Genomic DNA, 12,785 nt, shown 5'->3' on the forward strand with positions numbered 1-12,785 from the left:
ACAACTTTCCCTTCCCCTTTGTTGTGATGTTGTTGTTGGACTCCAAGAATAGGGAAGAAGCGAGGCAAAGAAGAGAGGGTAAGGAAGAAGACATAGAGAGGAACAACGAGAGGGTTATTAACCATGGATATTTGTCTCAGTGTTGCAAGGACAATAGTGCTCATGGATTAGGTGGTAGTTCCTCCGGTCATGCTTGGGAGAACTTTTTTCACCATCTTGGGTAAAGAAGTAACATTTGTGTTGGCCCGTTGAAGAGTAGGTGCAAACCGTGTAGCCAAACAGGGCCCCCAAAATAGAGGGCCCAAAATCTAGCATTTGTGCTTAACTTGTTCTAGTTGATTTGTGTTACATCAAGGTTGAAAAGAAAATGCATGCAACAAATTTAACTACTATATCTAGCTCTTTCATATCTTTTGATCTTTTTGTTATGTTGAAAGTCATGTTAGGGTTTTGGTCATTAATGACAACATTTATTGACTAATGGTTTCATGTGAGATGAGAGGTTAGGTGTAGTCCACAAGCAAGTTTGAGCTACATGAAGGCCATGATGGAAATGATATGGTCATGATGCAAAAGCTCAACAAAGTGAAGAGATGGAAGCAAAGATGAGAAGCGAAGAAGAGGAAGACAAAGTGAAGGCAAAGGTACAAGAATAGGTTTTGTCGTTCACTTGCCATGAGGTGATTAGAGAACTGATATTAGCTGGATTGATAGGTTAGATAGCCAAATTATTAAGAGGGACAATTCAAGTTGCAAATACAGTTGTCTAGTGCCAATCTGAGTGATCTAAATTTATTTGCATATGCATTAGGATTGAGTGATGAAGTGATTTCAAGTGAAAACCTTTGAAAACTATTTAGAAAATGCTAACTCAAGTCTAAAGGTGTTGGTCATACAGCATTTGACCTATTAGAGTTCGTAATTTGAAAAGGTTTGAGGAAAGGAGTTCATTGGAGTGCTTTTACACTCACCTGAGCTCTCCGATGACCATTAGACTTCTGGTCACCAGAGTTTTATATCAATGCTCCTGTAAGGCTATTGTCAAGTGTGAACACTATCTTTTGGTGTACACTAGAGCATTAGAACAGTACACTAACAGGCGGCGATAATTACAAAAGAGGGCCCCGGAGCTCTCTGGTGTGCCACCAGAGAGAAACTCTAAATAGGGTAGTTTTTGTGCACTTTGAGAATTAACATGCACTTGAGCTCTCTGGTGGTGCACTAGAGATGTCACCGATAATGGCTAGTTCTAATAGAGTACAATCAACCGTTGAGGGAGCTCCGATGGTACCCTTCAGTAAGGCACTAAAGCTCTCTAGTGAGGCCAAAAAAGGTGCAGTGAGTTTTCATTGGTTACATTCAAGTGTGGGGCTATAGATAGAGGCTTTGGCCATGCAAGTTAAGACTCTTGAACCCCCCTTGTTGATATCCACACACATTAAAGCACTATAAACATCTGCACGTGCATTTGTTTGATAAAGATTGCATTCCTGGTGACATTGGAGAGATTCTATTGCATGTGCTTTGAGCAATTGTATTTAGTGGCACTAGAGATCATGTTTGTTATGTGGTTTGCTTGATAGTCTTGATGGTTGCCGCCACCTAAATAGTTTGGTGCATTGAGACTCTACTCAATTGAAGATTGTAGTGGCACCCCGAAGGAGAATTGTGAGGGGCTATCGGTTTCATCCCTACCAAAGGAGACAAAGAACCACTCTAGTGGAATGGAGGCTTGGAGAGCACTTGTGTTCAAAGCTGGCTCAAGACCAAGCCCTCAAGTGGGGGAAATCTTGTGGGGGGCTGAGCCTTGGTAGAGGAGCGGCGATTTTTGGGCTTGCCTCAATGTTGATGAGGTAACCAACAAGTTAACGAATCATGGGGTCAAATTGTGTCATCCCTTGTGTGGTATTGTTTACTAGCACTCTCATTAATTGTTATTCAATTATAGAGATATAGCATAGTTTTCATTCTTGAGACTAGCTAGAATTGTGTATGTTGTTGATGACGGTAGCTAGGATTGGAAAACACTAGTTTTTAGATAATGGAACAAAGTTCCAGCCTCTACCGAAAACACTAGTTAGATTAGCATTATTAGGGCCTCCATTGGTTAACCTTTGCATAGTGTTTGTGAGCTTCAGTTTAGGCTATTCACCCTGCCTCTAGCCATCCAAAGATTCTTTCATTTATTAAATATCATTTGCTTTATTAGTGCGTGGATGCCACACTTCCTACTTGATCCATAAAATCTATGATGTCTCCACTTAGACTGATGTGTCCTATCCTGCTAACAAATTATGGGCCCCAGTGTTATTTTGATTGGGGGTCATTATGTAATTTTTAGTAACTGTAAGAAATTTATAGTAATAGTTGCAAAACTAAACGTGGAAAGTAGTTTCACTCCAGGCTTCAATTTATAGGGAGCCACAATTCACGTATAGCACAATAATGGCCTCCAAACTCCCAGGTACAGTCCTGCGTAGGGGGGTGTGGCCGTGTGGGCATTGCTAAGGTTATATTTGGTTCTTTGGTTGTTGATGTTATTCGAGTTTGCTTAGAAGTGATTCTTGCTATACTGATATCGACATGAGTCCTGAATATTGGTTAAATAGTGTGTGTAGACCTTTCCTTAAATATTGGTTAATGGATTCTTGATGTGATGAAAGGCAGAATCACAATCTTGATTGGTTGGAATATGCATATGACGCTTCACCTATTGCTTATCAATATTTAAGTTTATCTCCTAATCCCTCTGATCCAGTTTATAAGGCCAATAATCTTAGTGATGAGTTTCATGGTGTTGTTACCAAGACTACCACGTCAGCTTTTGTGTTCATAACTATGACAATAGGTTTTATCTAGATGAAACTCTCTCTATCTCTCTTTTCATAATGAACCTGCCAAGTCATCAAATCTGCTGATGTGTCACAATATTAAATGTACGAGACTGGCCTAAGGCATAGTCTGTCATGGCACGAGCTCATAAGTTACACTTTAATTATTCATTTATTTCATATTATACTCCCTCCATTTTTACAAGTCATATTATCTTTATCCTAAGTCAAACATTTGTATCTTTGACGATTGATTTTAAAAAATTTGTATAGGTTCATGGCATAAGATTTATGTTTGTAGATGCACTATGAGAAATACTTTCATAATAATACATAATTGAAATGTTGTGAAACTATAAGGATTTTTTGAAATGTGTGGTCAAATAGTAATATTTGACTTAGAGCAAAGCTAATGTGACATGTAAAAAAGAATAGAAGGGGTATTATTTATGATTGCAAACTTATAATTATTTGATAGTACATGTGATTCCAAATCTAACAATATCAAGCTAGTATTACAATAGTTAAAAATTGTACAAAAAAATTACTAGTCAAATATTGCAAAATTCTATATTCATATGTGTGTGAGAGCATCTCCAAGAGTTCCCAAAACACTCTCATGATTCTTTAATTTTTGGCAAGATCGAAAAATCACATCTCCCACAGCTTCCGATCTCACCTGCCCCAATCTTTTGGGACGAAAAAGTGATGCCTCCGCGCAGATAAATCTGCGTGCGGTCAATCCCGCGTATCCTCCTGCTGCCGTGCTGCTGCTGCTCCGTCTCCAGGCGCACGCGATGATTCGAGATTATTTGACTGACGCAAGGTTTCACGCGACGGCAACTCGCCGGTGCGGCGGACGGCTGCAGAAGCCGTGCGTGGGGTGGTGAAAGGCTCGGCCGGGCTCCGGACGGATGGAAAGCCGGCTGCGGCGGCGCGCCGGGCCATGCCCGCCGTGGCGGGTGGCGGGGCCAGGGGCCCGAGCGGCTCGCCTAGGATCCGCACAAGGACGCAACAGCGAGCGCCTGGTACCGCCCCTCGCCGAGTCCGAGGAGCAGTCGCAGGCCACCTCCAGCTCTCTCACTGCCGCCTCCGCTAGAAACTGCTGCTCAAGAAGCATCCCCTCTGCCGCCGCCGCCTCCTCCCCCAGCTCTGGTGGCAGTCTCAGCTCCCTTGCGCGCCTCTTCGTTGAGTCTGACGAGGCTCGAACTGCAGCGATGCATAGGATGCTTTTCTGTACCTTCTTCCTAAGAAGAAGATGATGCTATTTACGAAAATGCCACTGGGTGTCTGGGTCTAATTTTTTATTTTTAGCAGTGTTTTTTTAACAAACTGTTGGAGAAACCCATCTTTGATGCTTTCATTACTTTTTGGTGATTTGAAAAACTCATTTGTTTTTGGAAATAAAATTTGGATACACTACGGGAAACAGGGGCTTTGCCGAGTGTTTCCTACTTTGCCGAGTGCCAAATGTCGGGCACTCGGCAAAGATAGACTTTGCCGAGTGCCGCACTCGGCAAAGCCAAACACTCGGCATATCCATCTTTGCCGAGTGTCAGGCACTCGGCAAAGGATAGCACTCGGCAAAGCCTCCCTTTGCCGAGTGTCGGGCTCTCGGCAAAGCTAAACACTCGGCAAAGGCTAACCGAGGTGACGGCGGCCGCCCACCGTTAGGCTTTGCCGAGTGTTCGCCATCCGGCACTCGGCAAAGAAGATTTTTTTATTTTTTGTTTATTGTCTTTGCCGAGTGCCCTGTCTCGCACTCGGCAAAGACCCCCTTTGCCGAGTGTCAGGTATGGCACTCGGCAAAGGAAATTTTTTTTTATTTTTGCTCCCAGATTTTTTTCTTTAGGGTTTCTACAATGCTTTAAAGTACATGTTAAAATTTGGTTGAATTTTGTGACTTTTTACTATATTTTTAGAATTATTTTTGTTTTGTTGATTTATTTCGCAAAAAGCAAGTTTGAACTGCAGGTGCATCGAATAATGAAATCTAATCATTCGAAAAATGATTGTCATGCTAGTGAGTGTGTTTTGAGGCCGTATCCAGGAACTTGCGGGATATTTTTCACATCTTGTTAACGAAACATGAGGACAAAGTTGCGGCCAAAGTGTTTTTAAATTGTATAAAATTCAAACGAATTCAGAAAATCACGAAACTTGTGGATGCATCGTTATATAGCATGTGGAGCCTATGGTAAAAATTTGGAAAAGTTTCGTGCATGTTGTCACGTACGGTGCTTAGAAACCAGGACATCTCCACATGGCACTCGGCAAAGAAAATAAACAAAAAATAAAAAAATCTTCTTTGCCGAGTGCCGGCCCGTGGCACTCGGCAAAGAACCTAACATCAAAATGGGCCCCAGCCGGCCCACCCCGGCCAAACCCTATCCCCAACCGCTCCCCGCCGCCTAAGCACCGCTGCCTGCGCCCGCGCTGCCCCGCCGCCCACGCCGCCCGCGCCTCCGCCGCGCCCGCGCGCGCTGCCCCGGCGCCCTGCCCCGCGCCGCCGCTGCACGCGCGCGCTGCCCCGACGCCGGCATCAAGCCCCGCCCCGACCCTCCCCGCCGCCGATTTGCGCCGCGCCGCGTCCGGCCCCGCTTTCCGTCGCCGCGACCGGCAAAGAGCGCCGCACCCGGCCCTGCCGACCGCTGCCCCGCCGCTCCCTGCCCCGCCACGCCCCACCGAACGACCGGTGCAGAAGGAGGAGGCCGGGAGGAGAGGAAAGAGGAGGTTGCCTTCCCGTTCCGTTCCCGGCGCCATCTTGCCCGTGTTCCCGTCTCGTTGACACCTCTGCCGCCAAGGTATAATGATGTGCCATTGTGATTGTCGGCCTTTGAGCCATTGTGATTGTCGGCCTTCGAGCCGTTGTGATTGTCGACCTTCGAGCTGTTGTGATTGTCGGCCTTCGTGCCGTTGTTTTTTGCAGGTTTTGGAAACCTCCCCGTGCAGGGGAGGTGCTGCCAAAATTTAGAATTGACCCAAATCTATTTGTTTTTCATGCAGGTGAAGGAACTGTCTGAGCGGAGCCGGAGCACCTTGGCTACACCGATCGTCTTCCTCGGCGTTGTGGGTCTGCCTGCACCGCGTCGCCTCGCCACTGCACCGACTCCCTAGGTATAACCCCTCTTTTGCGTACCTTGGTCGTAGATCGTGTAACCAAGTTAGGTGTTTTCCGTCCGAAAGAGATACGGTTGGTGGTATGCATATCTTTGCATATCTACGGCCGTATCTTTTTTAGATTGTCCACGTTATTTGGATAGCCCGCGGATGCGTAGATGAGTTTAGTTTCCATGGTCCGCTCCGATCCGAGACAGGGTTTCGGCATTACCGTCCCCGTTGTTCTCCGGATACACACTCTCCCTGCCAGGACATGTATCGGGAGAACAGCGGGGAGGTGCTGCCAAAATTATGTCTGGGATAGGAGCAGACCATGGTAACTAACCTTATCTATGCATCCACGGGTGGGATTAGGACCTGTCCTCACCTATTAGACAGTATGAAAGTCGTGTAGATGTAGTTGATGGTTGCATTACTCGCTGGCATTTTAGAGGATGGATGACCGTCAGTGGATGTACACGGGCTAGAAAAGTCAAATGGAGTACACAGATGAATGGTTTCGCAAGACCGAGGCTTTTTTGAACAAGGCATTTGGCAAGGCTTCGTCATCACATCTGCTAGAGCCGTGTCCCTACTCCAAATGTGCAAACAGGAGAAGGATAAACAGGGTCGACATGGGTAAACATCTTGTGAAGAATGGATATATGCCGGGCTACACTCAGTGGATCTACCATGGTGAAGCCCATCGTATGAGAGAGGAGGTGGTGAGACCACGTGTCGAAGCTTTTGATGATGATGCCGGTGTACCAGACTTGTTAGATGATGTTCACCAAGCACTCGGCGTTGACGAACGTGAGAAGGAGGAAATGGAGGCAGCCACAAAGGCTTTCTACGAGATGATGAACTCTGCTCAGAAGCCCCTTTACGATCGGTCCTCGGTGTCTGAACTTGACGCCATTGGACGCTTGATGGCGTTGAAGTCCGAGTTAAACATCAGTCGAGACGGCTTCGATAAGATGTTGATCGTGATTGGCACCCTGCTTCCGGAGGGCCACATTCTACCAAAGAGCATGTATGATTCACAGAAGCTCCTTCGGGCACTTAAGATGCCGTATGAGCAGATACATGCTTGTCCGAAGGGATGCGTCCTATTCTGGAAAGAACATGTGGACGCAAAGTACTGTCCAAAGTGTGAATCGTCTAGGTACCTGGAGACAGACTCTGGTGATGGTCAGAAGAGTCAGACGACAGTCCCAGTGAAGATCGTACGGCGCCTTCCGTTCCTATCGAGGATCCAATGGCTATTCATGAACGAGGAATCTGCGAAACAGATGACATGGCACAAAAATGGAAAACGGTACAGTCCGAAGAAGATGGTGCATCCAGCCGATGGTGAAGCATGGAAACACTTCGATAACATATATCGTGAAAAAGCTGGAGAGGCTCATAATGTACGTGTTGCGTTGGCAACAGATGGGTTCAATCCTTATGGAATGATGGCTGCCCCATACACATGTTGGCCCGTGTTCGTTATCCCCCTCAATCTCCCCCCCGGTGTCTCCTTTGAACGACATAACATATTCTTGTCATTGATAATTCCTGGACACCCGGGGAGTAATATGGGTGTGTTCATGGAGCCGGTGATTGATGAATTGATCCATGCTTGGGAGGTAGGGGTATGGACATACGACAGAGCTACAAAGACAAGCTTCAAAATGCATGTTTGGTACCAGTACTCCATGCATGACTTCTTGGCGTATGGGTTATTCAGCGGTTGGTGTGTTCACGGGAAGTTCCCATGCCCAGTATGCAAGGAAGCTTTGAGGTTCATCTGGTTACAGAAGGGTGGCAAGTATTCGTCATTCGACGCACATCGGCAATTCCTCCCTTCTGAGCATCCATTCAGACAAGACATCAAGAACTTTACGAAAGGTGTCGTAGTGATAGACCCTCCACCACGGATGATGACTGGTGTCGAGGTTCATGCGCAGATAGATGCTCTCGTGTCCGCTCTAGATGGTGGGTTTGTGGGATATGGTGAGCAACATATGTGGACACATAAGTCAGGCTTGACGAGGCTCCCCTATTTCGATGACCTTCTTCTACCACATAATATCGATGTAATGCACACCGAGAAGAATGTCGCCGAGGCACTTTGGGGAACACTCATGGACACTGAAAAGTCTAAGGACAACACTAAGGCTAGAGTGGACCTGGCAACGTTATGTGATAGACCAAAGCAAGAGATGCAGCCTCCTAGAGGCAACAAGACATGGAGGCGGCCTAAGGTTGATTTCGTCTTGACCAGGGCTCAGAGGAGGGAAGTACTTCAATGGATCCAAACGCTAATGTTCCCTGATGGGTATGCAGCGAATCTGAGGAGGGGAGTCAACTTAGGCACTCTGCGAGTCAACGGGATGAAGAGTCATGACTTCCACATCTGGATTGAGCGGCTTCTTCCAGCGATGGTTCGAGGCTATGTCCCTGATCATATATGGCAAGTGCTTGCAGAGTTGAGCTATTTCTTTCGCCAGCTTTGTGCAAAGGAGCTTGACCGGTCCGTCGTTCGTGACTTGGAAAAAGCGGCACCTGTGTTGGTCTGTAAGTTGGAGAAGATCTTTCCACCCGGCTTCTTCTTGCCGATGTAGCATTTGATTGTGCACCTCCCCTATGAGGCACGTATGGGGGGGCACGTGCAGGCCCGGTGGTGCTATCTAATCGAGAGATGTCTGAAGACTGTTCGAACAAAATGTAGAAATAAGGCCAAAATTGAGGCTTCCATTGTAGAGGAAACCATTAGGGAGGAGGTGGGAACCTTCACACAGAAATACTACAAACCGAATCTCCTTCCTAGCGTGCATAATCCACCCCCTCGTTACAATGCTGGCGAAAATGAATCGAAGCTCAGCCTTTTCTAAGGGCAGCTCGGAAGCGCAAGTGCATCGACCACTAAGCAATTGAAAAATGAAGAGTGGCGCAGTATCATGCTGTATGTGTTGACCAACCTTGTCGAGGTGCAGCCGTTCATTGGGTAAGTTCTCAACCCCCTTGTTTCGATACGCCGTCACACTATTTCGCATCCCCCTTATTTCTCTTTGGTACAGGGAATTCACTCGTCAAACCTGGCAAGGACGAAGGGATCCAACCCCGCAGGAAACTGATACCTTTCTTTCAAAGGGTGCAGGACCAGGGAGGCCCGATTTCATTTCTTGGTTCAAACGGAAGGCCCAAACTAATGTTACTATAAGTGATGAGTTAAGACAGGTTGCAAACGGCTGTGCCATTAGGGTCAAGTCATTTAACGGCTATGACGTGAATGGATATCGCTTTCAAACAACATGCTACGAGCAGAGTCGGCCCAATCGAAAGCCACAAATAGCGGAGTTTTAACACCAGGCACTGATGAGGTCCAATATTATGGAAGAATTGAGGAAATCTATGAACTTTCATTTCATGGTTCCAAAGCTCTTAATCCTGTCATATTCAAATGCCACTGGTTTGATCCTAGAGCAATGAGACGGACCCCTAATCTTGGGCTAGTGGAGATTCAACCAGATTCTGTCTACCCAAGAAAAGATGTCTATATTGTGGCTCAATAGGCCTACCAGGTGTATTATATGCCATATGCGTGCCAAGACGAAGAGCTTAAGGGTTGGGCTATTGTGCACAAGGTATCACCACATGGTAAACTACCTGCCCTAAACGATGAAGATTACAACTTCAATCCAAGCACATATGAGGGAGAGTTCTTTCAAGAAGAGGGGCTACAAGGAAGCTTTGTGATAGACTTAACCGAAGCGATAGAAATGGAAGTAGACAATGAAAGGGTTGATGATGAGGATGCTGGAGATGAGGTCCAAAATGTGGATGACCTACAAATGCTTGAGCGATTACGTTTAGGCAATGACAATGAAGACAACATTCCTCCTTCAATTAGTGTTGATGATTTCGACAATGTTGATAGCGATGATGAGACCTATGATCCAGCTAATCCAAATAATGACGATTATTTCTAATAAATGTAATACTAAAGTTGATTATCATTTTGCATCTATTTCTAATTAAGTGTTTTGTAAGCATGAATATTATTTCTAATACATGTAACACTTTTCTTTTTTTCAGGTGATTCAACAAAGATGGCGGGTGGGCGTCACAGGCCCGTTAGGTCGCTTTACCAAGCGGAGGAGGAGGCCGAGGGGTCAGACGCAAGGAGGAGGAGGAACCCGAGGAGCAGGAGGCCCCCGGCACATCTCCAGGTGTCGGAGGAGGCGGAGCCGGTGACGCCCGTGGAGAGGGCGCACGAGGAGGAGGAGGAGGAGGAGGAGGCGCCCTTCGACGAGAAGGAGGCATTGGCGGGAGGCACGGGTTCCTCTTCCTCTGCTCCGAGGGTGTACCTGCGAGGTCCCGCGAGCCTCCCTGCTTTTCCACTTCCTCATCGCCGCCCAGTGATTCACCCTGAAGGGCAAAAGTAAGTAAACTTGACATTTTATTTGCCCCTACTTCATATGATAAGTTCAAACAAAGATGAACTACTAATTTTTCTTAATCACATGTGCAGGAACTGGGTGGTTGTGTCCGGTGCTGGTGCACGCACCCCCAATGGCATTCTGGGTCTTCTGTGCAGGCAACACTACCCCGGCGTCGTCACGTACAATAACAACATGTTGGCGGCCTGTTTGTTTGACCACTATGCCATCGCCGCTGATACGGAGTCGTACCCCAACAAGGCAGCATGGGTCATTGGGGAGTTCTGGGTAAGTCTCCTCGCATAGCATTGCTTCTTTCATTGAACTTTTTCTTTAAAAAATATCCATACAAATATCGTGTTTGTCCGCAGGCTTATTTCAAATGCGAGGAGGGATTTGAGGGCAGGAAGGATCAGGTGGCGACCAAAGCCTGCAAAAAGCTCGTCGTTGACATGATTCACGAGGTGAAGATCCAGGCCGTTGTCACCTACTACGGGTCGAAGCTTGGACAGAGGGTCAAAAAGGCCGACGCCAGAACCATGGACCTGACTCGGGAGCAGTACATTGAGGTACATGAGAACATCCAGATTGATTCGTTTTGAGAATAATTAGGTTTAATTCGATCATCTTATATGTCAATTACCGGATGACATGCAGATGATTCCCTGGTGGTGCGGATCGTATCCCGAGGCGTGGGAGAAGATCGTGGACAACTGGTTTACGGAGGGGTATGCCTCGACGCACAACGCTGCAAGGGAACGGCGTTTGGAGATGCAAGGACCAGCACACCATCAAGGCAGCCGCAACCTCGCCGGATACAGAGATGCATGGGTACACGAATTCATTTATCTATTCTGATGCTCAATTATGACTGATTTCTAATCTTTTTGATGGCTTTCTCGTAGAGGGCGGCACATCAAGGCCAGGAGTGCTCGGACTTCCAGGCATGGTGCATGTCCCATAAGGGAAAGGTGACGTCCGATGTCTCCTTCAGCCTGGAGGATGGGCCCCAGGAGTACACGAACCTGAGCGTCCACACCCGCATCAGTGAGTACACGTCGGCAGCAAGGTCAGTCCATGGGCCAGACTTCGACCCGTGCACGCAGGAGATTGATACGGAGCTCGTCATGAGGTTGGGAGGAGGGAAGAAGCACGGCCGCATGTGGATTGCTGATGGCACAATCGACTCGACCGCTGTCCCCAACCTCTCCACGATCCGAGCCTGGAGCACGAGCGAGAGCCCGGCCATACGCACACGGCCGACCGTTGCACAGCAGTGGGTCGACGTCCTCGAGGTAATTTCAGTTTGACTCGTCGTATATTGACTTTTACACACCGTAATTAGCTATGCATTACTAAAACATTGGAGTGAAATGTTGCAGGCCCGGCTCGAAGAAGAAGCTCGGCAGCGTCAAGAGCTACAGGCGCAGCTGATGTCCCAGCGTCAGACCTATGAGAGTAGGTTGACGGGCATCACAGAGACCTATGAGAATCGGTTGTCGAGCATCACGGGCTTTCTTCAAAGCCTTGGGCAACATACGGGTCTTGCTGTGCCACCTGAGCTGCTCGCTCCACCACCTCCACCTGCAGCCTCACCCAGGGATGGACTTACACCTGTGAGTATGAAAGTTAATTGCAGTCTCTTACATGCAACTAATTTCTAATTAGCTAGCCAAGTACATGTCTAACACATAGAATATATACTCCTTTGTGCAGCCTCAGTCGACGGGTTCCAATAATCCGCCTAATCGTCAGGATCCGTATCAGTCACCGCCCGATCAAAGGCGTATTTGGTAATGAGTTTGAACTTGTCCATGTTCATGGAATTGTGGTAATAAACTGGATGTTAGATGATGAACAACTTTTGAACTTGTGAATTTCGATGTGATATATTCAGACACTTATGTTTGTGACTTCTAAATGGTGTTTGTGATATGTAAGTGATGAATGTGTGATAATGGGATGGATGTGTGATGAATGTCATGGATTTGAAGAATGTGATGAATATCTATGAAATTTTCTGTTTGAATGTGTGATGGAAGTGTTGGAATGTAAAAACAAGAAAAAAATAGGCAATTATAGACGCTTTGCCGAGTGTCACACTCGGCAAAGACCTCTTTGCCGAGTGCAACGCCCACTGCACTCGGCAAAACTGGCAAAAACTGCATGAAAACACCAGATTTCCCAGCTTTGCCGAGTGTAATGGCAAAGACACTCGGCAAAGCTGGGCTCTTTGCCGAGTGTCAGGCCACGGCACTCGGCAAAGGGCAAGGCTTTGCCGAGTGTCACTGCAGACACTCGGCAAAGAGACTTTAAAAAAAAATTGCCAAGAGCCGACACTCGGCAAACAATTTCGGGAAAAAATTATATAAATTCTTTGCCGAGTGTCGTACATGAGACACTCGGCAAAGCAACCGTCACCGTTAAC

At 47.0% G+C, this 12,785-nt stretch overlaps 2 protein-coding genes across 8 annotated transcripts in view; one reads left to right on the forward strand and one right to left on the reverse strand.

Moving 5' to 3' along the window:
- The window catches only part of LOC136486388 (uncharacterized), a 60,873-nt gene that overhangs the window by 15,717 nt on the left and 32,371 nt on the right, over positions 1–12,785 (reverse strand). The window lies entirely within an intron of this gene.
- LOC136488848 (uncharacterized) lies at positions 5,437–12,305 on the forward strand. Of its 2 annotated transcripts, none has more exons than XM_066485649.1 (2): positions 5,437–11,973; positions 12,074–12,305. In XM_066485649.1, exon 1 carries the CDS (start codon positions 6,428–6,430, stop codon positions 8,537–8,539), a length of 2,112 nt encoding a protein of 703 aa, XP_066341746.1. In that variant the 5' UTR covers positions 5,437–6,427; the 3' UTR covers positions 8,540–11,973; positions 12,074–12,305. The 2 variants fall into 2 exon arrangements, with proteins under 2 accessions (XP_066341746.1, XP_066341747.1); XM_066485650.1 differs by having other exon boundaries at positions 5,437–9,912; positions 10,014–12,305.

This window comes from Miscanthus floridulus, chromosome 10 (genome assembly GCF_019320115.1).
Source record: "Miscanthus floridulus cultivar M001 chromosome 10, ASM1932011v1, whole genome shotgun sequence".
Taxonomy (NCBI): Eukaryota; Viridiplantae; Streptophyta; class Magnoliopsida; order Poales; family Poaceae; genus Miscanthus; species Miscanthus floridulus.